Raw genomic sequence first — 27,414 nt, 5'->3', positions numbered from 1 at the left:
CATCTTTCTGTATACTTATATTAGTTGACAATAAAGTTCACTCAGATTATTTTTATTGAAAAGATTTATATTGTGTGGGTCACATGTCGTGCTCCTAAATTTTGACACTTTTCTTATTTCAGTTCTTACCATTTGACACCTGTGAGGAGGCGCGGGGCGGAGTCGAGCTGATATCGATGGGCGTGGTTCTGCGTACATCTTCCTGTGGCCACGCCCAGGCAGTGAAAGGCTCATTCGAGCGGAGAGAAGCGGGCAGGAAGGACGCAAGCTTTACCCGGAAACCCCGCGCTCCGAGCAGCAGGTGAGTCCGGCTTCTCCCTCCTCTCACACGGACAGGTGCGTTCCTGTTAATAATGGCCCGTCTGTCACACGGAGAGCAGAATTACAGGGCATGGAGGATTACGAGGTCGTTTCTTCCGGCAGGAACGAACGTAGCTGTTCATTCACAAGCTTTTCTTGTACTTTGCTTTTTTTTTTTAAATCTGTTTGGTGCCAGATTCAGGTAGTTTACGCCCTGCCGAAGATTATATTTTACTTTTGCTTTACTTTCAGGGCAGCTTCTAGCGCGTCTCGTATGAAAGGCCATTGGGGACAAACTGTTGGGTCGGCCTTTTTTTTTAATAGCATAATTATTTTCTCAACGCACCTTAATCTGGTGTTCTTTAAACGAAGAGTATGATCAGATGTATTTAATTCATGTCTGCTTTTACTGTAGCCAAGGACTGAGACTAACTATGTTGATTGAGTGCCACTGTGGAAGATGTCACTAGTCTTCTATTCCTGATTTGTGAACTTGGCTCTTATATGGGACAACTAATGGGCAGAACAGAATTGACGTAACGGTATTAACATAACCATATCCAAACATGGATATGTATCTTAGGGCGTCATTGCACAAGATTGATTTGCCCCTTTTTTTGCAATTCATTGTGGTGTTATTTCTCATTAACATCAATACAATTTCTCCATCATTTTTTTTTATGGCACTCCCATCCAAATGGGGGTTGTCCAGCCCAAAGAAGTGAAGGCACAGCAAGCAGCATGTAGCTGATGTATTTTCATGTCCAATTCTCAGTGAGTCACTGATTTGTTGGTCTATAAATGAATGTGTAGAATTAAAAATTGAACCTTTTTGAGTAGTAGACACATGAGAGTTGGTGCTGTAGGGAACTCTGGCAGCCAGACCGTAAGCAGAGATTGAATGGTAGCCAAGGTGTGGGTTGGGATTGTAACAAATGGTCTGGCCTGTGCTCCTGGGTCCTAACTTCTCCTAACCATACCAGTTTAATTTTAGTGGTTCATGTTGCCAAATTAAGTATTAAAATGTAGCCATTTTCACCCTCTGACACTTCTGTTAATATTCTGTTCCACAATTGAACCGAGAGTTGCAGTCATTTCACAGGAAGTGCTTTGTCATTGTGAATTGACTTCTTGTTTTTTCAGACCACAATTTGCCTCCTTGTTAGGAATGCTTCATTTTTCTCCTCTAGTGTGTTTTATTACTTTTCTTTAGGACAAGGTGATCTAATGCTTCAAACATCTGATAATGTGAATTTAGAAGGGATTTTCAAGGGATTGTAAGACATAATGTTGTCCAAAAACAATGTTTCTGTATATCCTCCTGCATATCCATGTTTTCTCTCTTCACCTCTGTGTGTCCTGGTTAAACCGGTGCTTCTGCATGTGAGTCCTTAATGAACTTAGAGACGTGCACAGATGACACCTCCACAGCTTAATCTCTTTATCCCTCTCATTTCTCACTTTCACTCCAGCGGTGAGGTGTAGTTCCCGTGTAGAGTTCTGCAGATTTACGGCTCAGGCTGCTTTGGACCGTTCTGTTTAGGAGATTTACATTTGTATTTCTAGAACCTAGAACTGGGTCAGTGAGTGGAGCAAAGGCCCAATATTTTTATATTTATAATGGAAGTCATATACTGTCTTCAGTACGCAGCCATAATGTTGTAAGGGTCCAGCAGACTACCTTAAGGAGCCAAAATCTGCTCACGTTTAGCTCATGCCAGATGCTGCAGTGAGTAGGTGATGAGTGTTCAGGCTTTAAGATTACCAGACTGAAGTAATAAGAGAGCGCCAATCTTCCTGCTGTGGCCTGAGCAGGGAGAGAGACTGAGGTAATCTGGCCAGATTAGAATGAAAGATGGATAACTGAGTCAGTCCTTGGTGGGTGATTCACTCAAATCCACATTTACTTTGAACAATGTCTGACTGCCCTATTTGAGTTCTGTCCGGTCAATTGTTATGAAAAAGGTATTAGGATTATTTGGAGAACTATCTGACTAGTTGACAAGGCATCATATATTTTGCAAATATTGAACTTCCATTAATGGAAGGCCAGTGTAACATATATTGCTGTGGAATTGTGCATAATCTGGATCATGGTATGAGTGGAAAGGCTAAAGTGGAATTTTCCCTGAGACCTAATATCCAAATCTCAAATCACATATTGATTCATGGATACCAGTGGATATAATTAGGTATACTTTGGTTGTCATAAAAATATGAACTTCAAAAGTTGGGTTTAGTAGTGAAAAAGATTTATTTTTTGTGGCACCTAACTCTCTGTTCAGGGTGTGGCACTCTATCACCAAATTTCCCTCTGTGTCCCAACTTGCTCCTGCATTCCTGCCTCGGGTTGTGAGTTCTGCTTTGTTGCAGAAGTGCTTCCTTACTTGGCCCTTTGGGTATTAAATGTATACCAAAGAACAGGTCAGCACTGAATAGTCAAGGATCTGTTGGAACCTGGAGCTTATTTGATGGCAGGAAATGTAATGTAGAGCAGAAAACCGTTTACAAAGTGGGAGTGTGGTTGTAAGTGGGAGGAGCATGAGGACAAAAACTACAAGATTGAAGTGCCAACAGGAATTTCAGGAATCCTTTGATAATTGGTTTTGCTTTTGAGGGCCAGTTGAACAGTCAAGAGACAGTCAGCCACAATGTGACAAGTGACTCGTGCTGCTTGTGAAATGTCATTAAAGAAAATGTAGCTGAAGAGGAAGTGTCCTCTTTCTGTGTCCCCGCTGCATCGTCACAATGTTTTTGTTAACTGGACTCTAACGCTTAACTGATCAAACTGGACGCTGTGAAGAAAAAAGCTTCATGGTTTAATGGTTTCAATCAAGATAGGGGATGCTCTCATCTTCCCCTATCTTCCTAACCTTTTCCACCCCCCTCCCTCAACCATTTTGACATGGTTTGTTGCAACAGCAATAAAGGGTCTTATCGATCAATCAATGGTCTCTGCGGGTAGGACATTGACTTGTCACTCAGTGCAGGATGTGGTCTCGTAGCTTCTGCTGTGTCAAGTTTGTTTAAAGTCAGCTTTACACTGTGACACTGGGTTGTTTTATAAGGTCACATGCAATAATGCAGAATCCACCTAGACCACGTCCTCTATCAACCTCATCTTTGCTACCAGTTGTGTGTGTCCATTTTCTCAAGACTGCCAATCTACATAAGTTTTAGTTGCAGGTAAATTAAACTTAAATGGCTTTGTCTCCCTGCTCTAGCCGCCATGTCGGATGCAGAGAAGTTCCTGTATGCTGATCGCAATGTGCTCAACAACCCACTGGCCCAGGCCGATTGGGCCACCAAAAAGCTGGTGTGGGTCCCTTCTGAGAAGCTTGGCTTTGAGTCTGCCTCCATCAAGGAAGAGAAGGGCGACGAGTGCCTGGTTGAGCTGACTGACTCTGGGAAGAAAGTCAAGGTCAACAAGGATGACATCCAGAAGATGAACCCTCCCAAGTTCAGCAAGGTGGAGGACATGGCTGAGCTCACCTGCCTGAATGAGGCATCTGTGCTGCACAACCTAAAGGAGAGATACTACTCTGGCCTTATCTACGTGAGTGTTGATCTCGTTTCTGAATAAAACAGAGGGTGAAGGCTTGAGGGTTGTTAAACATTGTTTTGTGTGCTGGGTCACAGAGATATGTAGATTCAAAAACTCTGACTAGCATTAGCCTCGGAAGCATCAGTCCCAGTACACAACACCATAATGGTGGAACTACGATGTAAAGACATTCTTCATGGGTTCTGTAGATTGAAGGAGTGTGTGTGTGTGTGTGTGTGTGTGTGTGTGTGTGTGTGTGTGTGTGTGTGTGTGTGTGTGTGTGTGTGTGTGTGTGTGTGTGTGTGCGCGCTTTTTTTGGATGACTGAGCTGAATGTCAGTTGCAGAATGAACCAGTCCCAGGTTCAACCACACTTACTACCATTGTGTCCCTGAGCAAGACGCTTAACTCTGAGCGTCTCCAGGGGGACTGTCTCTGTTACTACTGTTTAAGGCACTCTGGATGAAATTGTTTAAATACCATGAATGTAACTCCAAATGTTGGCATCTGTTTTAAATTTTCTGTCTGTCCACAGACATATTCTGGGCTCTTCTGTGTGGTGATCAATCCATATAAATACCTACCTATCTACTCAGAGGAGATAGTGAACATGTATAAGGGCAAAAAGAGACACGAAATGCCCCCTCATATCTACGCAATCACAGACATGGCCTACAGGAGCATGATGCAGGGTATTTATAAATGTTTTCTTGTCACAAACATGCATACAAGGATGGTCATTTCTGCCCTGGTATTGGTATTTGATTAGCTTTTTATGAAGTCAGTGTCACCCAGTTAAACCTACTTATGCTAGTTTGCGTTATGTCTTTTTTTTTTTCCTTTGCATAGTATGAAAACTAGAAAACTTAGCAACTGTGCACATTAAAATTAATCAAAATATGTTATCTTTGTTTGCATTCAATTGATTAGCAATGCTAGGGGTAATTGTGATATGCCTTATACCCACATAGATGGTCATGCATGGTGTACAGAATGACACAAATACTGGTTTTCACAAAGTTTGAGGCTTCTGTCTTTCTGTCTTTATTATTTGCTTATACTCCAGAATGTTATGAAGAGTGATCAGATGAATTGCAAAGTCCCTCTTAGCTATGAAAATGAGCCCCCCCTCAAAAAAAAAAAAAAAAAAAAAAGTCAACTGCATTTCCGCCCTGCCACAATAGGACCTGCTGAGATCATTTTAGTAATCCTCTGCTTAACACAGGTGAGCGTGTTTGTGAGCACCAGGCTGGATAAGCATTCAATGCTTATTGAGTTTGAATCACAAACTGGATGCTTTACAAGCAGGGTGGTTCTTCCTCTGTTAACACTTTTACCTGCAAGGAAACGCATGCAGTCATTATTGCGTTGCTTAAAAAGGCCTCTCTGCAAATATTGTCTCTTTGCATAAACTTGATGTAGTGTTGTCAAAAGACCCGGTACTTCTGTACCAAGTTGCATAAAAACACAGACAATCAAAAAAAAATCCAAAACTGACCTGAGAACACCTGGTGCACGATTGGTGTACCATCAGATGCCTGAGGTCAGTGCTGAGGATCCACTTTCTTGGTGGAAAATAAATATGGGCACACTAAATCAACTATCCCTGCATTGCTGCATCAAGCTGTTCATCTGAATGAGTTTCAGTACATTGTAAGCCTGAGACGCTCAAGACTGACTCAGGAACACGTTTGGTAAATGTTATTTTCAATGCTTGTAATTTATTTAGTTATTTAATTACTCAAATGTCTTAATTATTTAATGCCTTTGCTTTTGTTTTATTTATAATAATATTAAATTATTTTTCAATTTATGTTTTTGTGTTTTGCTCTGGTACCGAAATTGGAACTGTGAATTTCAGTGGTATTGGTTCCGAATACTGAAATTTTGGTACTGTGACTACACTAACTTCATGTAATTGTCAATAAAAGCATTTGAAACTTGCAAATGACAAAAATATCTAAAAACCCTGAAGCAGCAAACTGTGAACCAGTATTTCTGCCATTTTCAACTGTGGGTCTGCTCACATCCAATCAAGTGTTCCCACAAATTAAGGTTTTCATGTCCTAATTTAATTTTAATGGTAAAAGTTTTTATTTATTTATTTTTCCAGATCGAGAGGACCAGTCGATCCTGTGCACGTATGTTTACCTTCCTTAAGCCTCTAGACTCATTCTATGGTATTGATGTGTGCAATTTTTTAACGTCAAAGGATTTCCTATAAATTGCCATTTCTTTTTCAGAGGAGAATCAGGTGCTGGAAAGACTGAAAACACTAAGAAGGTCATCCAGTATTTGGCCCATGTTGCATCGTCACACAAATCTAAGAAAGACCTGGTCAGTTTCTTTTCCCTCCCCCACCAATTACCACTTTTCAGTTACAGAGCCACACTCCCATATTTTTCACGTTCCTTTCAAGCCCTGACCTGTTCTCCCCACCCCACTTTTCCTAAGACTTTGACCAGAGTTTGATGTCACTGTAAACCTGTCTTTAGAGGCAGGATATGCTCAGAAATGTCCTTTTTTCTTTTTGTTTGAAAGGCACTTTCTATCCTGAGCATACAGTGCTGCAGAAGTCTTGTCATCTAGAGACTCATAACTGACCAGTCAGTTTTCAAATGTAAAAAATGATGCACTCACTACATGGATATTCTCTTCAAGGCCACGTTGCCCATGTTTCAAATGTCCTCATCTCAGTGTACATGTCAACACTTAAAGGACTGAGAGACAGAATTGCCTTCTGGAATCTTCAGTTTGGATAGTATCATCACAAAATGTCATCCACTGGAGTTGTGTTGTGAAACAGACATTGTGTTCTGATGGTGTTCTGTATTTCTCCCCTCCCATTTGCAGGGCACTGCAGAACTCTCTCATGTGAGTGACCTCCACCCGCCCGTGTGCTCCAGCAAGCTTCCTCTTCTCTAAACTCTTCCTTCTCTTTTTGTGCAGTTCTTCACAGCTGACACGTTGCATTAGTGTTCTAGAACCTGGAGGGCCTGTATGCACGCGGGGTTGATTTGAATGTTAAAGATGTGCAAGAAAAACCCTGAGGAAGCTAGCTGTGAAGTATTTATAGCATTTAATCATTAAGTTGTTATGTTTGCTTATTTCTGCTCTAATATCTGGCAGTCTTTACACTTAATGAGGAACTTCTTTTGGAAGCTTTAATGGTCATGTTCTATGCATGCATGCCTCTCTCCTTTCCCTCTTTATATGTTTATGATCATTAATCAGCCACACACCAATATATTGACCACTCATCAGTATTACCTGGCCAACAAGGTTAATATTGGTGAACAGTATCATATTTAAGTAAAGTGACACGACTAAATGGTTCCTGGGGAGCAGTGTGTGGGGACTGTAACTTGCTCAGTGGCACCTTAGCGTTTGGGATTTGAACCAGCCACCTTCCAATTTCAGGTCCACTTCCTTACCCATTTAGCAGGTTAACACCACACCTACCGACACTGCAAGCCCCACCCCCTGATGTCATCTTGTTTCTGAAGTTATACAAACACCAGTTCCAATTATAGTAAATCTGACTTGGCTAGGTTTTTAACGAAACTTCTGATTCTCAGGATCAGATTCAAGTCAATGTGTTTCACTAAATGAAAATTGTATGCTTTCAATGTTTTGTGTTTATGATCATAATGAATATTATTGATCTTCCGTCCAAAGATTGTTGTGCCATAAGTTATTGTCTTTTCACCCAAAATTATTTGATGAAGCAAGAGCTCTCTTTCAACAGTAATAATAGAAGATTAGAACCATGATAAATCACTATACTTTTACTTGATGGCAAATACTTTTGTTCTTGTGGCATCTTAAAATTGAGTAGAATTGTGCCTATTGTGTATATCTACCTAACTAAAGTACATAATTCCCCCTTGTTCTCAAATATTCCTCTTAAAAATGTTCAATTCTCTATTGATTTTGTAATGTGAAAGTTTGGGACCTGGATGTGTAAGTTTCCACTGTTCCTGTCCACTAGGGGGAACTGGAGAAGCAGCTTCTTCAGGCAAACCCAATCCTAGAGGCCTTTGGCAATGCCAAGACAGTCAAGAATGACAATTCTTCTCGTTTCGTAAGGAAGTTCATTTACTTACAACGTTTTTCCTCTCCCTTCATCCTTGAGTGCTCTGAAAAAAACATTTTCCATTTGCTCTTCTCAGGGGAAGTTCATCCGAATCAACTTTGATGTCAATGGATACATTGTCGGAGCCAACATTGAGACTTGTATCCTGTAAACATGGTTGATGTGGGAATGTGTATTTTGCTAACAGATTTACCACAGATACTGACTTTCCTTGACCACTCACTCAAAAAGATCTGCTGGAGAAGTCCCGTGCCATACGACAAGCAAAAGACGAGCGGGCATTTCATATCTTCTACTACCTGCTCACAGGAGCAGGGGACAAGCTGCGCTGTGAGACTTTTTTTTTTTTCTTTTCTATAAAAACAGTCTATTGGGAAGCAGTTGACTTATGATGGACTCTGTTTCCTTGCTCAAAAGCTGATTCCAAATTCTGAAAGTGTATAAATGTTATAGCCGGTGTTACACCCATGAGAGAAGGTGTAACCTCTTCTGCTCCTTTTGATACAGAACAAAAATTTACGCATATTATTATTCAGGACTAAGGGCATCCAAAATATGCCCTCAACATTTATTTCTTATTATATAGCCCATAATAACATACAGTATGTCTCAATGGGCTTTGACAAGCCCTACATTTGACACCCCCACATTTCTACACACAAGGAAAAAACCTCAAGGAGAGAGAGGGGGGAAAAAAAAAGAAAAAGAAAGGATGAAACCTTGGGACGGAGTGCTACAGAACAGAACCCCCTTTCAGGCTAGAGTGAGCCTGCAGTTGGTATCAGTGTGGGGTTGGTGGTGAATTGTCTAAAGATCTTCAGTCCTGAATCATATTATGCAAAAAAGCGCAAGTCTGCTCATTTAGTTCTTATTTTGTATCAATCATTTGCAAATATACAGTATTTTGCATGACTCAAGGGCTTCCAGTGAAATGCTGTACTGTTATGATTTTAATAGCGGAGTTGTGCCTAGAAGACTACAAAAAATATCGCTTCCTCTCCAATGGGAATGTAACAATCCCCGGTCAGCAGGACCGTGACCTGTTTGTGGAAACCGCTGATTCCTTCAAGATCATGAGCATCCCAGAGGATGAGCAGACTGGTGAGATCACTTTCAAAATGACTGTCTTGTGGGTCAATGCTTTTAGGCATTATTTTTATTTTAATGTTACTATTATGAATTAAAATGGATTTATTCTTTATCCTTTTGCTATGTAAATTTGACGTTTACATTCCGTTATGCAGATTGATTTTTCTCATGAATTTTACTTCCATGTTCTATGCAGGCATGCTGAAGGTAGTGTCAGCCGTGCTGCAGCTGGGAAACATGAGCTTTAAAAAGGAGCGTAATACTGATCAGGCTGCTTTACCTGATGACACTGGTATATTCTTAATTATCATCTTCTCATTAGACTAAGCATCTCATTCATTCGTTTCATGTAATTACCTTAAATCCATCCACATTTATCCTCAGCTGCCCAGAAAGTGTCCCACCTATTGGGTATGAATGTGACTGATTTCACTCGGGCCATCCTGTCACCTCGCATCAAGGTGGGGCGTGACTATGTTCAAAAGGCCCAGACCCAGGAGCAGGCTGAGTTTGCGGTGGAGGCTCTGGCCAAAGCCACGTACGAACGGATGTTCCGGTGGCTGGTAATGCGCATCAACAAGGCCCTGGACAAGACCAAGCGCCAGGGTGCCTCCTTCATTGGCATCCTGGACATCGCTGGCTTTGAGATCTTTGAGGTAGGGTGGCTGAGGGTATAGGGGGTTGGAAACCAATCTGTGATTGCAATCCATACTCAAAGTTCAAGGTGAGATGATTTTTTGCATTCATATACCTGAGTTGTCTCCGCCAACACTGTTTCCTGCAGCTGAACTCCTTTGAGCAGCTCTGTATCAACTATACCAATGAGAAGCTACAGCAGCTCTTCAACCACACCATGTTCATCCTGGAGCAGGAGGAGTACCAGCGTGAGGGCATTGAGTGGAGCTTCATCGACTTCGGCCTGGACCTGCAGCCGTGCATAGACCTCATTGAGAAACCTGTATGTCCCGATGGACCATTTAATATTTAAAATATTACTAATGACCATTCCTCTGTCACAAATTTGCATTACAAAAATAAACTGTGTCTTTTGTATAACTTTGCAAATTCCAAAATGAATATGATTAAAGCTATTATGATTGAAGGCAGTTTGCGTGTTCTGTTCTCAGTCTAATCCACCAGGTATTCTTGCCCTGCTGGATGAGGAGTGCTGGTTCCCCAAAGCCACTGACAAGTCATTTGTGGAGAAAGTCTGTCAGGAGCAGGGTGAAAGCCCCAAGTTCCAGAAGCCCAAAAAGCTGAAGGATGATACAGACTTCAGCATTGTCCACTATGCTGGCAAGGTATGGTGCTTGCATCTCATGTAGAGCATGATTCTTTTAGTCATCATATTGATCCATCCACGTTTGTGTTCAGGTGGACTATAAAGCTAATGAATGGCTAATGAAGAACATGGACCCACTGAATGATAATGTGACCACTCTACTCAACCAGTCGTCGGACAAATTTGTGGCCGATCTGTGGAAAGATGGTAACACCAGAGATAATATACCCTCATATTCCATTAAATTAGCATGCCATTAATTAGGCTAACGTTTCGTTTCCTACACTCCCATTAAAGTTGACAGAATTGTCGGTCTGGACAAAGTGGCTGGAATGTCAGACTCCTCTCAAGGGGCCTTCAAGACCAGGAAAGGGATGTTCCGCACTGTAGGTCAGCTCTACAAAGAGCAGCTGGCCAACCTGATGACCACACTGAGGAACACTAATCCCAACTTTGTTCGCTGCATCATCCCAAACCATGAGAAGAAGGTAATGCAATCCTTGGATTGCATTAGCTTTGATGCAAGTGCGTGGCTGCTCAGTTTGTGAGACCTTGTCCTTTTTTCCCCACCCTAGGCAGGTAAACTGGAAGCCCATCTGGTCCTGGACCAGCTGAGGTGCAACGGTGTCCTCGAAGGAATCCGTATCTGCAGACAGGGTTTTCCAAATCGGATTGTCTTCCAAGAGTTTAGACAGAGGTACAGTCCATCTTTCCACAGTCTCTCATACATTTAGTGTTTTTGGCAAAGAGGGATCCTGATTATACCCATCTCTAATTTAAGGTATGAAATCCTGACTCCTAATTCAATTCCTAAAGGATTCATGGATGGCAAACAAGCTTGTGTTCTCATGGTGAGAACTTTCCACCGGTGTTCTTTTATATTATGATAGTCCACATCAATTTTAATTATACTTTTTATATTGATTTTTTTCTTCTCTCAGATCAAAGCACTGGAGCTTGACCCCAACCTTTACCGTGTTGGTCAGAGTAAAGTCTTCTTCCGGGCTGGAGTTCTGGCCCACCTGGAAGAGGAGCGAGATATGAAGATTACAGACGTTATTATGGGTTTCCAGGCATGGTGCAGAGGCTACCTTGCTCGCAAGTAAGACTATTTCGCTTTTTATTTATGCCATTCTCTAGTGCAGAACATGGGATTTGAGGCTCTTAAAGTAGCCATTAAATATCTCATGTTGCAAGCAGGGGGTCAGGAATTGGAGGTTTGGCGTCAGACAGCACCAGATTGGTGCATTTCCACTGTGTACAATTTGTCTGCATTTTGAAAAGTGTGTGCTTTTGTGGTCTTTTTGTGATGTTTAAATTTAGGGTTGCACAATTAATAAACCACCAGGGGGTGAACGAAAGCATAAACTGAGCAGCAGTGAGATATTTGTGGCTACGCACTCACCTGCAAGAAATTGTCCCTTATTTGGGGTTTAAAAATTTGGCAACCCTAATATCTGTATATACACCATAGATATATACACTTGATGTCGCATTCAGCCTCTCAGCATGCATAAATACCACAGTCATGTTTGGATGGGCTTGTTCAATCACGCTTCTCTGCCAGTACGAGTGAAAATGGCAGACTTGTGCCACGTATGGCTCTAATAACAAGTGAACAAAGAATTAATGCATTTCATAAGTAAGATTTTATTTAGTCTTTTTAGAAATTATTTCGACAAATAATGTTATTCATAATACAGACCAGAGCATCAGTATTCCCACCCTGACCTCATAGGAAATGTACAGCTTCTGTTCTGACACCTACATATATTGTCTACAGTCATTGTTCTTGACAAATCTATAAAATTGCCTTAGTTTATGGACCTGCCCAGTCTAGTCATTTTTATCCAAATAAGCAGGTAAATGGATGTTAATCTTTTATATTAAATATACAAGTATTTTCATAATGACTTGCCTTTTGGTAATTTCTTAAGTCAGAAAATGTTGACAGGCTGGTTTTTATCGCCAAAAATCTAAAAGAATTGTTCACTTACTGTTTCTTTAAAATAGAAAGTGCAACAGAAATTAGTCTTACCTGAAATAATGAATTATTGTGGTTTAATAATTGTGATAACAATATTGATAAAAAATAATTGTGAATGATAATTTTGGATTACTTGTGCAGCCCGTTGCTGCACAAGTAGCCCGTTGCTTTGAGTCTCTGGTGGAGAAACATTTACAAAGACGACACATTTTTGTTGCTGTTATGTATGTGACCACTGATAGACTTTCTGGTAATTCCTGGAATTAATTAGATAGCAATACATTGACCATTATTGCTTGAACAGCTTCCCCTTTTTACAATGTTTCAATCAGAGCTTTCACCAAGAGACAGCAGCAACTGACTGCTATGAGAGTCATCCAAAGGAACTGTGCTGCATACCTTAAACTCAGGAACTGGCAGTGGTGGCGACTCTTCACCAAGGTGAGGTCACTTTTGCCACAACTAATTAGTGAGAAAAATAGAAGCTGGTGAGAAAGACAATGGAACACCACTTCCTTCACCCCAGTGATGCACCTGCACCTTAAGGCCCTACGTGTGTATTGGTATGATTGAGCGGGGAACAATATAAAAACACTACAAACACAGTATATAGGTACAAGAGACATGGGGCGGGGTTATATGCAAGGGCATCATAAATATGATAAATAAGGGGGGGAAGGGCTTTGGTCGGTAGAAATAAGTGAAACACAATATTGGGTTATTTGCACATTGCCAGGATATTGCACAGGCCCATAGTCAGTAGCAGCAGTGAGATGACACGCACGTTCTCACATTGAGAGTTCTGACTGCCCATGGGTAGACGCTATTCTTTAGTCTGTTGGGTTTGCACCTGATTGATATGAACCTTTTTTCAGAGGACAGTATGTTCAATAGGTGGTGGTTAGATTGGAGGTCGACTTTTATGAATGCCCTGGCTTTGTAGAGACCTCTAGAGCTGGCAATGGAGTCCAGGGAGGGAAGTGGGCAGCCGATCACCTTCTCTGCTGTTCTGGTGACCCTCTGGAGTCTCTTCTTATTGGCTACTGTACAACCAGGGTACCACATGAGGATGGCGTGCACCAGCACACTCTCGATTGTGGCTCGGTAGAAGGACACCAGCCGGTCTACACCCTGTTCCATCTCAGGACCCTTAGGAAATGGAGGCGCTGCTGGGCTTTCTTCTCTAGGGCGATAGGGGGGGGGGGTGTCAGATTTTGTCTTATGGAAGTCCATGACTTCCTTTTCCTGGTGTTGAGGGTTAGGTTGTCACACTATTCTGTCAGATGCTGGCCCACATCTCTGTAGGTGGTGTCGTCATCATCAGTTATCAGCCCAACCAGTGAAAGTCATTGTGATACACAGCAGCACAGCACATGGTGCACACAGTAAAATTTATCCTCTGCATTTAACCCATCACCCTTAGTGAGCAGTGGGCACCATGACAGCAGTGTGTGGGGACGGTGCTTTGCTCAGGAGCACTTTGGCGGATTTGAACCGGCAACCTTCTGATTACAGGGGCCGCTTCCTTAACCGCTAGGCCACCCAAATTGGGGCAGTGGTGGTGTCATCTGGTGTCATCTGCGAATTTGATTGTTTTGCAGGGATGTGTGGGGGTGCAGTCACTGGTGTAGATGTATAGGACAGTGCTCAACACACATCCCTGTTGTGAGCCAGTGCTGAGTGACAGAACGGATGATCTTTGGTTACCAACCTTGACAGATTGTGGCCGGTCAGTAAGAAAGTTTGAATCCATGCACATGTAGCGGTGGGGAAGTCCAGGTTAGCCAACTTGGCTATAAGGATGTCTGGAAAGATTAAAAGCTGAGCTAAAATCGATGAAGGGCATCCTTACTGAAGTCCTGGGATTCTCTAGGTGATTCAGAGCAGAGCAGAGTGGAGGGCAATGGAAATTGCATCCTCTGTGGACCTGCTTGCCTTGTAGGAAAACTGGTGGGGGTCAAAGCTGGGAGGACGCAGTCCTTTATGTGCTTTAGGACCAGCTTCTGAAAGCACTTTGCAACCACAGGTGTCAGTGCAATGGGTCTATAGTCACGGGGTGGTAGTAGCCTATTGGGTAACACACTCGCCTGTGAACCAGAAGACCCAGGTTCACATCCCACTTACTACCATTGTGTCCCTGAGCATGAGACACTTAAACCTAAATAGCTCCGGGGGGTGGCTGTCCCTGTAACTACTTATTGTAAGTCGCTCTGGATAAGGGCATCTGATAGTGACTACATTTACATTATTTAAGGCCACTGATTGTGGTGGTCTTGGGGACTGGGACTATTGTTGCAGTTTTCAGGCGGTGAGGGACAGTGGCTTGTGACAAGTGAACACAGGAGACAGCTGGTCTGCAGAGACTTTGAGCACACTCCCAGGTATTCTGTCAGGGCCAGCAGCTTTCCTCTGATTTACTGCTCTGAACACATTGCGGACCTGGTGTTCTTGGAGGATGAATGTGTGTGTGGGCTGAGCTCAGAGGAGGCGATGGGCAGGGTGGTTTGCATGATAGGGGTGTCTACATTTCTCTTAAAGCGGGAAAAGAAGTGATTTAGTTTTGCTTTTGAGGTCTGCTCTTGCTTTGCTGTACATATGTACATTACTGACAGGCTGGGAAAAAATAGTTGTATGATGAGGGATTTTAGTAAAATCTGTTGTCAACAACACTGGTTATGTTGATGTTCTCGTTGTGTATGAATGAAGGTAATGTTGGCTCAGTTCTCATTCCCTTGTTTCCGCTCTGTCCAGGTGAAGCCTCTCCTGCAGGTCACTCGGCAGGAGGAAGAGATGCTGGCAAAAGATGAAGAGCTGGTGAAGGTGAAGGAGCTGCAGCTTCAGGCTGAAGAGCAATTGAAAGACTTTGATTCCAAACAGAAGCAGGTACATGCAGATCAATCATACTCTACTGCAACCAGTGTACTTCAGATGAGGCAGTCACTTCTAGTCACTTTTGGGTGGAGCTTTAGCAGGGGCACTACACCAGTGGTGACTTCATGTTTCAGAGAGACAATGCAACAACCATAAACAAGGGCTTTTGGCTTATTTCCAAATGTGTTAACAAATTTATGTTAATAATATCAAGTTAACAATAATTGTTAATATTATTGCTGGTTGCCCTCTAACCCCCAGTAAAGGCTTAGATATGGAAACCGATCAGGATGATTTGCCAAGGAAACAGCAGATGTTAATAGTCTTGAACTGCGATCTTAATTAATAATGGTCTGGAAAAACTCCGTGGCATGAGAGACTTCAGACCTTCAACAGAAGGCATGTTTTATTACACAAGTTAAGTGGAATCCTCATGTTTGATTCTGCCCCTCTCAAACCCAGCTTCTGGCAGAAAAGCTGGCCCTACAGGAGCAGCTGCAGGCAGAGACAGAACTCTGTGCTGAGGCTGAGGAGATGCGCACTCGTCTCACCGCCCGGCAGCATGAGCTGGAGGAGATCCTGCATGACCTGGAGGCACGTGTGGAGGAAGAGGAGGAGCGAGCCACTCAACTGCAGATGGAGAGGAAGAAGATGCAGCAGAACATTACAGTAGGGATCAAGGGAGACATTATCCTTGTCTAGGATTTGAATTCAAATTGAAGAACAAATATGCCTTGGTTGTGCCTGCAGGATCTGGAGCAGCAACTGGATGAGGAAGAGAGTGCCAGGCAAAAGCTGCAGCTGGAAAAGGTCACTATGGATTCAAAGCTAAAGAAGATTGAGGAGGAGGTCATGATGCTTGATGACCAGAACAACAAACTCAATAAGGTAGGCAATAGACAAGATAAACTAAACATTAACGTGTTTAAGCTTTAATGAGGACATGGTTCCGAACTTTGTCATGGTCACTGAAGCAATGGTTTTGTTTCTGTAGGAGAAGAAACAGATGGATGAGCGGATTGCTGAGCTCACCACCAACATGGCTGAGGAAGAGGAGAAATCAAAGAGTCTCCAGAAACTCAAGAACAAGCATGAAGCCATGATCACAGACCTGGAGGGTAAGCCGGTCTGCTTATAGCTACAAAGACTTGAGAAGATGGTGGATATATGGGCTTTAAATGTAAAAAAAAAAAAAAAAAAACTGACCAAGATATGCCCAACCTTACGATCACTTGCTAAACAATACTTAAAATGGTCACAGTCTGACCCTATCCGGCATGCAAAACCAAGGAAAGGAGGCTTACAAAAGAGTCAGTTGGACTCCCTTCTAATCGGATTGGATTGGTGCATTTCAGATCGTCTCCGTAAGGAGGAGAAGCAAAGGCAGGAGCTGGAGAAGAACCGGCGAAAGCTGGAAGGCGACTTCACTGAGCAGAATGATCACATTGCCGAGCTGCAAGCTCAGATTGCTGAACTTCAAGCTCAGCTGGCCAAGAAGGAGGAGGAACTGCTGGCTGCCTTGGCCAGGTGACCAATTCGAGCTTTTTCTCCAGCACTACTATTTTCCCAGCAGCCTTTTTCATTTCCTTTAAGCTTCTTATCTTCATTCCAGGATGGAAGAAGAGGCTGCACTTAAGAACTCAGCCCAAAAGAAGATCCGAGAGCTTGAGGCTCTACTCTCAGAGTTGCAGGAGGACCTCGAACTAGAGAAGGCAGCCAGAGCTAAAGCTGAGAAGCATCGGCGTGACTTGAGCGAGGAGCTGGAGGCTCTGAAGACTGAGCTGGAAGACACGCTGGACTCCACTGCTGCCCAGCAGGAGCTCAGGTAAACTTTGGGGAAAAATGTCATATTGTGATTACTGAGATCAATATTGTGATTGCGATATGATTTAATGGCACTTGCTTGTATCAATAAAAGCATTTTGAAAGCACTACAAAATCTTGACTTGCAGGGAAGTGAAATGCCACATGCTTGCCTCTGCTTCACCTCCTCAGCATCCATTTTTGCATCTCTCTCACGATTATTAAAATGAATCAACAGTCGGTGGTGGCTGAGATTTCCTAATCAAATGAACATTTAATTTAAAAATATTTATTAAAACTAATTTCCAACATTCAAATCACTTTTCCAATCAACAAAACAAATTTACAAATCTGTTTTAAAACATTGGACCTTTGAGGATTTTCCCAAATGTATGTATTTCAGGGCCAAGAGAGAGACCGAGGTGGCTCATCTGAAGAAGACTCTGGATGATGAGGCCCGTACTCATGAGCAGATGTTGGTAGAGGTGCGGCAGAAACATGGCCAGGCCCTTGAGGTACTCAGTGAGCAGCTGGAACAGACAAAGAGGGTGAGAAAGCCACAGAAGTTTGCAAACCATTACATTACATTACGATCAATAGTAGGGTGTTGGTAGCCTAGTTGTCAAGGCACTCGCCTATGAACCAGAAGACCACAGAGTCACGGGTTCTAGGTAAGGGCATCTGATAAATGTCAAACGTAAATGTAGTAGTAAAAGGGCAGTCCCCCGGAGCGACTCCAGGTCAAGTGTCTTGTTCAGGGACACAATGGTTGTAAATGGGTTTCGAACATGACTTTTTGTGGTCATCTGGTTTATAGGTGAGTGCCTACAGACCATGATCCCTGATCATATAATCCAGTTTGACTGCATTTTACAGGTAGGGGTGGGCGATATATGGAATATTTCAATTTCTCAGATTGTTCCATGTGCGATGTAGTAAAACTCACACAGCACACGTGCACACAACAAATTGTGATCATCTTCTTTGAACCCATCACCCTTGTTTGAGCAGTGGGCAGCCATGACAGTGAGCAGTGTGCGGGAACGGTGCTTTGCTCAGTGGCATCTTGGTGGATCCTTAACTAGTAGGGCACTACTGCCAAAAAAATCCATAGGATACCAAAGACTTGCTTGGTCATGGACACAGCCACTGCATACCCTTCTGGATTGACTGCTTCTCCCAGTACAGACCCATTTCCGAAGACACAGTCATACTCTGTGGCGATCATCAGCAGCATGTCACCGCAGCCCTTCACAGTTGTAAACAGTCTTCACTATATCTGCACATAGTACAATTCTTTTTTTTATGTATAATTTTATGTATAATTTATGCAGCGTATATACAGGTGCGCACTATAATTCAGAATGTCTGGTATAGTACCACAAATAATATATCCTAAGCTGGGGCATCTCCACCAAACTCTCCTGGCACATGCACATCACTGTTTAATTAAATTGATGCAATCAACGTATCACTGCTATAATCAACTTTTTCTCCATCTTTGTTTGACAGCCCACTTCATTGCCTTTTTTTCTATTGGTCAGTTGTGCGGTGCCGTGTTTTTTTGCTCGCTGTGTCACTCCCTGTTTTGCTGGGCACAGTGAAAGCTCACAGCTTAGTGCGAAGATAAGTGAAAGCCTATGCGATTTCAGAGACATTCTTTGGAGATGGAGGTAGACGACTTGGTTCAGAAGAAACTTAACTTTATTGCACAAATGACACCAATATAATGAATTTTGAACAAAGGACCATTTATACAGTGATTCAGACACAATGTAAAGATATCAAGATACATATTGTGATTTAGTGTGAAAATATTGCAATATTATTTTAAGGCCATGTCAAGCCTGCCTTACATACAGGTAAAAGATTTCAGCCAGTGTGATTCAAAAATACTTTCCCTTCATCCTCCTAGAGCAAGGTTTCAGTGGATAAGGCCAAGCAAGCATTGGAGAGTGAGAAGAATGAGCTGCAGATCGAGCTGCAGTCACTAACGCAGAGCAAAGGCGAATCAGAGCACCGCAGGAAGAAGGCCGAGGCGCAGCTGCAGGAGCTGCAGGTTAAGCATAACGAGAGCGAGCGGCACAGGCATGAGCTGACCGATAAGCTGGCCAAGATACAGGTAATGAGTTCTCTGCAACCTTCTCAGTTCTGTTCTCTTTTTTTGCTTGACTCTAGCATGGACTTATGTATCAATTCTTGTCATATAAACGGAGTAAAAGCTTTAGAAGACCACAATGGGCAATTGTCAAGTTGATAAGCCTTCTATACAAAGTTACCTTGATTCTTTATATGGCACTCAACTCTGAGAAGACATTGCAATTTAGAAGATTCTGGAAGATTCATTCATGGATATTTCTTCCATCTTTTTAGACTGAGCTGGACCATGTCACCAACACCCTGACCGCCGTCGAGAGCAAGTCTATTAAAGCATCCAAAGATTGCTCATCTGTTGAAGCCCAGCTTCAGAACACACAGGTATGGGATGAAATGATTCACATGTTTTTCGTAAACATTCTCCTATCACAGGCTATGTTGAAATGCACCTCCTCTCGTTCATAAGGGCCTCCTCGATGAGGAAACGCGTCAGAAACTGGCAATATCCACTCGACTCCGCCAACTGGAGGAGGAACAGAACAACCTGAAAGAGATGCTGGAGGAGGAGGAGGAGGCAAAAAAGAATTTGGAGAAGCAGCTTCACACTGTTCAGGCCCAGGTGATACCAAACATGTGATGGAACCACAAATATGCATTTTGTGTTTAACTGTGAACGCACATCTTCATAATAAAAGATTTTGGTTTGTACTCTAGCTGGGAGATATGAAGAAGAAGATTGATCAAGAGGCCCAAACACTAGAGGGTGTCACAGAGGGGAAGAAACGTCTCCAGCGGGAGCTCGAGGTGTTCCGCCAGCAGTTTGATGAGAAGAACACTGCTTACGACAAGCTGGAAAAGACCAAAACCAGGCTGCAACAGGAGCTGGATGACATCCTGGTAGGCCAGGACAGCCAGCGGCAGATTGTCCAGAACTTGGAGAAGAAGCAGAAGAAATTTGATCAGGTACTAGACTGCACATGGCTGTTTAGGTTTACGGTTAATGCTGCTTTGCTTAAGAAACATGCTATTAACCAAAGCCAAACCTCAACCTTGAGTGCTTCCTGAATGAATAGTAGGCAGGTTTGAGATGGAGTAGGCTGGGTTGGCATTGTGGTCTTGAAGATTTTGCCAAAACACCTGTTGTATGTCTTTAGCTGCTGGCCGAAGAGAAGGCGATCTCTACAAAATATGCTGAGGAACGAGACCGTGCTGAGGCCGAGGCGCGGGAGAAGGAGACACGCGCTTTGACGCTGACACGTGAGCTGGAGGCTGTGATGGCCGCACGCGATGAGCTGGACCGGGCCAACAAGCAGCTCCGGGCTGAAATGGAAGATCTGGTTTCTTCAAAGGATGATGTTGGCAAAAGTGTAAGACCTTAGCAAAGGATCCTTTGCAAAGGAGCTTTGATTCATTGTTTATCAAAGATCCACGTTTTCTTTTTTAACTGCTCTATAATGCCAGGTCCATGAGCTGGAGCGCTCCAAGCGCGGAATGGAGCAGCAGCTGGAAGAGATGAAAACCCAGCTGGAAGAGCTGGAGGATGAGCTGCAGCTCACAGAGGATGCCAAACTTCGCCTAGAGGTGAACATGCAGGCCTTGAAGGCGCAGTTTGAGCGGGACCTACTGGGTCGGGACGAACAGGGAGAGGAGAAGAGGAAGCAACTGCTCAAGCAGGTATTTTGACTTTGGTGTTGCCATCAAAGCAGCATTTCTCAGTGAAAATTCTATATTTGAAACTCCTGTGGTTTTCAGGTGAAGGAGATGGAAATGGAACTGGAGGATGAGCGTAAGCAACGCTCTCAGGCTGTGTCCGTACGCAAGAAGCTGGAGCTTGATCTGAAAGACCTGGGGTCCCAAATCGACATGGCCAACAAGGCCCGCGATGAGGCTAACAAACAGCTCCGCAAGCTGCAGGTAGGAGCCAGATTTAGCTGATTTGGCAAGTTGTTTGTTGGTTGAGTTAACAACTCCACTTCCTCTTGTTCATGCCCAGGCCCTGCTGAAAGACCAAATGCGAGAGCTGGATGAGCTGCGCATGTCCAGGGATGAGGCCCTCAACCTTGCCAAAGACAATGAGAAGAAGATTAAGAGCATGGAGGCTGAGCACATTCAACTCCATGAGGTCAGGCCATTCAAACCTTTTGGTTTTGAATTAGAATGGTCTTCAGTCTTCACTATTTTTAAAATTTGTGCTTTCCTTTATCCCTAGGATCTTTCAGCAGGTGAAAGGTCCAAGAAACAACTCCAACAGGAGAGGGATGAAATGCATGATGAGCTCAGTGGCCACAATTCCAAAATGTAAGGTTCTTAGATTGCTCCCAACCAAATTCTTGTTTGGTTCTTGGGCAACAGTTTGGGCATGTTCCCATTTGGCATTTTTTTTTCTCAAATAACATTGAGGGTATTTTGTAAAATTCTACAACATTTTAAGTAAATAATCAGGTGTAGACTGGTCTTTAAACTACCCAGCATATGTAATGGCACTGACTCTTTCAGGCAGGCATTTTGAGGTTAATTCTAAATGTGTGCCTGTTTTGAGTTTAAGCATGGCTATGGTCCATGACCTTAGTGTGGTAGATCATTGGCTCCACCCATTTTTCCTGTTTTTTTATTTATTTATTTAAATTATTATTCTCTAATTACATTTGATTGTCTCCTTTCATCTGATCATTGACCTTGACTGCATTCATTTGCATTTAAACGTGACTACATCCTTATGTCTGTAGCTCCTTGCTCAACGATGAAAAGAGGAGGCTGGAGTCCCGCATTGCTCAGCTGGAGGAGGAGATGGAAGAGGAGCAGCTAAACACTGAGTTGGTCAACGACCGTCTAAGGAAAGCCATGCTGCAGGTATGTTTAAGTCTGAAAATGGGTGCGGCCTAAATAGAACATTAATATTAACCAGTCTAATTTATTTAATAAATGCCACATACAGATTGATCAGCTAACCACAGACATCACAGCTGAACGGAGCAATAGCCAGAGCCTGGAGGGAGCCCGAGCACAGCTGGACCGCCAGAACAAAGAACTCAAGCTTAAACTGCAGGATCTGGAGGGTACTGCCAAGTCCAAGTTTAAGTCTACAATCACAGCACTGGAGGCCAAGATTGCCCAGCTGGAGGAGCAGCTAGATGGGGAATCCAAGTGAGTGCTCCTGCCCATTTTTAATTTATTTTTTTTATCAGGGATAAATATTCCTGATCTGGGATCTGCAGGATTTGGGCATGTTCCTAGTTTAACTGGCTTTTCCTTCTATCCACAGAGAAAAGCAACAGGCCACAAAACTGGTGAAACGAACAGAGAAGCGCCTGAAGGAGACCTTGCTGCAGGTGGAGGATGAAAGACGCAATGCTGACCAGTTCAAAGATCAGGTCAGGCACCATCATCTCCATGGTATCGAGTGAATGTTTTATTGGTGGCAGTGGTGGCCTAGCGGTTAAGGAAGCGGCCCCGTAATCAGAAGGTTGCCGGTTCGAATCCCGATCCGCCAAGGTACCACTGAGGTGCCACTGAGCAAAGCACCGTCCCCACACACTGCTCCCCGGGCGCCGGTCATGGCTGCCCACTGCTCACTCAGGGTGATGGGTTAAATGCAGAGGACAAATTTCACTGTGTGCACTGTGTGCTGTGCTGCTGTGTATCACATGTGACAATCACTTCACTTTTTTTAACTTTATTGAATGTAGATCCATAACTTATGGAACCAGGGCTTTTGTGATCGAAATATAAACTGATAACCCATTTTATTTATTTATTTATTTATTTGTTTGTTTGTTTGTTTTTTTTTTTAATGTAGATACATTATTTTATTTATCAGACGCCCTTATCCAGAGCGACTTAGTCAGTTAAGTGTCCTGCTCAGGGACACAATGGTAGTAAGTGGGATCTGAACCTGGGTCTTCTGGCGAGTGTGTTACCCACTAGGCTACTACCACCCCAATTGAACACATTGAACCCTAAATTCCACAATCTTGTTAATGGGCTGCAGGTGGACAAGCTGAACATCCGCATTAGGCAACTGAAGAGGCAGCTAGAGGAGGCTGAAGAAGAGGCCACACGTGCCAACGTCTACCGCAGGAAACTTCAGAGGGAGCTGGAGGACGCAACAGAGTCTGCCGATGTCATGAACCGTGAGGTCTCCTCTCTTAAAACCAAGCTCAGGTACATCTCTTTTTGGGATCTGTGTGTATGTTCGGTCTGTTTCATACCATGAACCAAAACTTGTATCTAGTGTGTGTGTGTGTGTGTGTGTGTGTGTGTGTACACACACACACACACACACACACACACACACACACACACACACACATATCATCATTATCATTTGTTCTAATGCCTTTCAGACTTGGGGACACAAACATTCGCCGTAGTGTTGGTCGCAAAGGCGTGGACAGTGAAGATGACTCTGACCTAAGGACTGAAACGTCTGATCCATCAAATGACTGAATGGTGCCCCCTACTGGACAAATGAACTACTGTCTTAAAATATTTTAGTTCACGGTCCATATATCTTATTTTTCATACCATTTGTCTTTGTTGAAATAATAGTTTATTTAGCAAGACATGTCATGAAAATATTATGGGCTTTTTTTGAATATCGAGGCAAGTTCATCCAGCATTATATATAAACCTAAAAGCAAACTGGAAAAATTATTCTAGTTTTATTTAGTGCACCTATGTTCAACCAAATCTTGTTTGTTTTTTTTTTTTTTTGGCTTTCCTCTTCCCTTTCTTTCTTATTTAAATTTTTTTTATGCACATCTTACACCATTGGTTTACTGTCATCAGTACACATTTTACACAGATCTTGTTCATTTAATCACATGTCCACAGTGTTAAAATTCGAAATAATTCACACACTCAGGAATCTGCCTTATGCAAATATTACGTTATGTATTTTGGGTTATAACTAAACGGTTGCCCCCACTTTGGTTAGGAAACTAATGTATGAGGTTATGGAATATCTTTTAACTTCCTTTTATAGCACATCTAGTTGTGCTGCACGCTCTTTTTAAAGTGCCTACTGTTGTTTTTTTTTTTTTTTTTATTAATACTGTTCTGTAACTAAAGGAACCACTTTATACAATTGCTGTATGCCAGTAGGTATTTACACTGTTCATGTCACAGTACAATGTGCCACAGACCCTCCACTGCTGCTGCTGGCTTTGATGCAAGACTCAAAATAATGCCTGACATGTTTTTGAGGAAAGTGTTATGTCTGCTATTTTAAATATATATTTTCTAATTAATGGAACTATTTTGTACTATTCATTTATTGCTTTTCATTAAAGATGGCTGAAATCTGTAATGTGTCTGTGTGTGTTTTCAATGTGTGGCCTTTATTGCTCGTGCATACTTCCCTCAGCCAGTGTTGGGGAGTAACGGAATACATGTAATGGCGTTACATATTTAGAATACAAAATATGAGTAACTATTTTGTTACCGTTTAAATTAGTGATAATCAGAATAGTTACTTTGTGGAAATAAATGGATTGCATGGCGTTTTTTTCTGTTTCATATATTAGGCTATCCCCTCCCTATCTCCTGTCTAATTTTGTAATTCCACGCTGCGTGGACCACGCACAACACAGGTGTTCTGTCGAAATATGCTGCCTAGCGGATCTGCGCATGCGAGTGTCAAGTTTGCGCTCCGTTTCTTGAAATTATTATCATAGTCATGGGTGCCCACTGTTCACTAAGGGTGATGGTTAAATATAGAGGCTGTTCTCATCACCCCTACTCTCTGGCATGGCATCCACTGGTCTGACGCCTGCTCTCTGCTGGTTACATGCCATCAGAAGAAGACCAGGAACCTCCAAGATCAGAGAGTGGTCCTCAAGACATTTGCTGTGAATAGTTTATTGGTGTCAATACAGTGATGCAATTGATTCATCTTATTAAATAATTTTTTTCAGAGATATTGGAGAGACAAAAAATAATAATAAAATAAGTGTACGCTGCCATGGTCTTGCCAGCTAGTCCTTAAAACCAATTAACCACTGTGTCATTGTGGCATAAATAGTCAAGTACACAGATGCAACTTTTACAAAATACATATATACAGAACCATGTCACCATGTAGTCATTTTTGCTAAATTGCAAAACTCCAGCGGTGAGTCGACAAACAAAAATGCTGGTGGTCCTCTGGCATTTAAAACAAATTTTTAGCACAACGTTCAGCGCAAAAATACTCTTGTAATCCCTTACAGCATTGCACCTACACTTTATGTACGCTATGGTATTTCTATGACCTGTAATCCTTGTACTTTTCTGTATGTATTTATTTATTGTATATTGTATAATCAAATTCCTTGTATGTGTTCACTCACATACTTGGCCAATAAACTCCCAGGAAGCAGGTCTCCTCTGCCACATTAAACTGAAAGAGTGTTAAAGTGTCTTTGTTCCCCCTCCCCTTCCTCTCTGTCCTCTATCTATGGTTGGTACAATGTTTGTTTTGAGACACTTAACTTTTTCTTTATTTTTTGAGTGTTGTGTGAAAGGTTAGGTTTTAGTTTGGTTTTTGTCATTTTTTACATTTTTCCACTTTTATTTTTATTTTTACTTTGTCCTTTTTTCTACTTTTTCCACTTTTGACTTAGGTTTTTTTACTTTGTCAGAAAATGCTTTAAAAAGGGCAAAGTCCTTTAAAAAAAACTCAGTTGGAAGTGGAAAAGTGGAAAAAACGACAAAGTCCCCCCAAAAAAACTAAATTAGAAGTGGCTTAGAAAAGTGACTAAGGAGTTCCTTTTTTTCTGGACTTTGTCAAAAAATGCTCAAAAAAGGGCAAAGTCCAAAAAAAAAAAAAAAGTTGGAATGGAAAAGTGGAAAAAATTTAAGTGTCCAATAAAAAAGTGGAAAAATTACTTAGAAAAATTGACTCAGAAGTGACTTAGTTTTTGTTTTTTTTCCAATTCAACTTTTTTTTTTTTTTTGGACTTTGCCCTTTTTTGAGCATTTTACACTTCCCACTTAGGTTTTAGTTTGTTTTTTGTCATTTTTTACTTTTTTCCACTTCCGACTTTTGCCGCATGCTTCTCTTATTATTTTCATTGAAAATAACCACATGGCTTGGTCAATGCTGTCTGTCTTATTTTTTTGGGCTTGGTCAATGCTGTCTTTATTTTTTTTCCTGGTGCCTCTGAAAAAAATCACCTCAAAATTTTGGCACCACTTGCCACAGGGGACTTCCAAGGCTGAGGTCGGCCGGTTTCTTGACCGACCAGGGTGCACCGAAATCGGACACTTTTTGGGAGTTCATTTTTAAGTGATGTCGGGCCCAAGCAGGGACACTTCATGGAGGTATTTTGACTGCCCAGGGTGCCCCGCAGGCCAGACACTGAATGTGGGCGCGTGCCCGATGCCCCCCGAAGGTCCAATTGTCAAACAACCTCCAGAGCTGCTTTTGGGTGAGTTTTTGACCGAAACGGGTGCTCTAAAAATCGGACATGGTCATGCAGGGGCTGGCTCCTTGTGTCCTGGAGCTGTGGGCACGTGCCCCAGCGAGTGCCCCCGGAGGACATTGTCAGAGAACCTCCAAAGCTGCTTTGGCGTGAGTTTTTGACCGAAACGGGTGCACTATGGTCACGCACTCTGAGACCACTCTGGCTGCCTGTGTAACGGATGCACACCAGCATCCAATCACCCATGCACATCAGTTGGTGTCAAAAGAGAGATTTTATTTCTGTGGGAACACAGCAGGGTACAGTCAGTGGCTAACGATCACACGCGTCACGGCCCTCCTCTCATCCCCTCTCTGCTCCCGCAGCACACTGAGGCAACTGCCCGTCAATACAACTTGTAAAATATGATTAAATAAAAAACCAAAAAATAAATAAATAAACCCACCACATGAATTCAACCAGTAACTTAGTCATTAAATGATATATATTAAACTATTTACAGGTGAGCCCAACAGTGACATTAAACAACAGTAAAACACTAAAATACAATTTAAAAAAAGAAAATGACGATCGTATAGTGGCTACGTTACATACATTTCACATTTAACATACCTGTGGGAACACAGCAGGGTACAGTCAGTGGCTAACGATCACACGCGTCACGGCCCTCCTCTCATCCTACGAGACACATGCTTCTGCTAACACGTGGCGGCAAATAAAATTTTTTTTTTTCTTTTTTAGAACCGCGCGTGCGGCACAACGCTTATAATACACAGCATAATACCAACAACATGACATAACTTTAATAACTTTAATACACCTATATACAACACGTGATATGGAGAACACTGCACGCGCTCCCGCAGCACACTGAGGTAACTGCACGTGAACACGAGCTATAGAGTGCGCCATTAATGTAACCCTGACCACACAAACAATGTGG

General features: G+C 42.5%; 1 protein-coding gene across 1 annotated transcript; it reads left to right on the top strand.

Moving 5' to 3' along the window:
* The first annotated feature begins 235 nt into the window (after positions 1-235).
* On the top strand, positions 236-24,126 carry myh9a (myosin, heavy chain 9a, non-muscle). The gene is made up of 41 exons (XM_028971494.1): positions 236-301; positions 3,525-3,856; positions 4,379-4,535; positions 5,957-5,984; positions 6,087-6,180; positions 6,697-6,717; positions 7,835-7,927; positions 8,016-8,079; positions 8,171-8,269; positions 8,897-9,040; positions 9,225-9,320; positions 9,413-9,684; positions 9,813-9,986; positions 10,156-10,329; positions 10,403-10,517; positions 10,608-10,798; positions 10,886-11,007; positions 11,092-11,161; positions 11,252-11,412; positions 12,630-12,738; positions 15,049-15,180; positions 15,631-15,837; positions 15,919-16,056; positions 16,163-16,286; positions 16,524-16,695; positions 16,781-16,993; positions 17,375-17,519; positions 18,887-19,093; positions 19,345-19,449; positions 19,535-19,687; positions 19,783-20,031; positions 20,223-20,435; positions 20,530-20,742; positions 20,821-20,982; positions 21,062-21,190; positions 21,278-21,366; positions 21,795-21,918; positions 22,004-22,212; positions 22,331-22,439; positions 23,057-23,229; positions 23,412-24,126. The coding sequence occupies exons 2-41, from the start codon at positions 3,530-3,532 to the stop codon at positions 23,512-23,514; spliced, it is 5,880 nt and encodes a 1,959-aa protein (XP_028827327.1). The 5' UTR covers positions 236-301; positions 3,525-3,529; the 3' UTR covers positions 23,515-24,126.
* Positions 24,127-27,414: the final 3,288 nt, after the last annotated feature.

The sequence above is a fragment of the Denticeps clupeoides genome, chromosome 3, assembly GCF_900700375.1.
Source record: "Denticeps clupeoides chromosome 3, fDenClu1.1, whole genome shotgun sequence".
NCBI classification, from domain to species: domain Eukaryota; kingdom Metazoa; phylum Chordata; class Actinopteri; order Clupeiformes; family Denticipitidae; genus Denticeps; species Denticeps clupeoides.
This window is presented reverse-complemented; position numbering and strand designations above follow the sequence as displayed.

Coding starts and splice junctions, on each gene's coding strand:
- myh9a (XM_028971494.1), top strand. CDS start 3,530: ATGTCGGATGCAGAGAAGTTCCTGTATGCTGATCGCAATGTGCTCAAC. Junction 8,270..8,896: donor AGCAGGGGACAAGCTGCGCT/GTGAGACTTTTT, acceptor TGATTTTAATAG/CGGAGTTGTGCCTAGAAGAC. Junction 21,191..21,277: donor AGCACATTCAACTCCATGAG/GTCAGGCCATTC, acceptor CTTTATCCCTAG/GATCTTTCAGCAGGTGAAAG.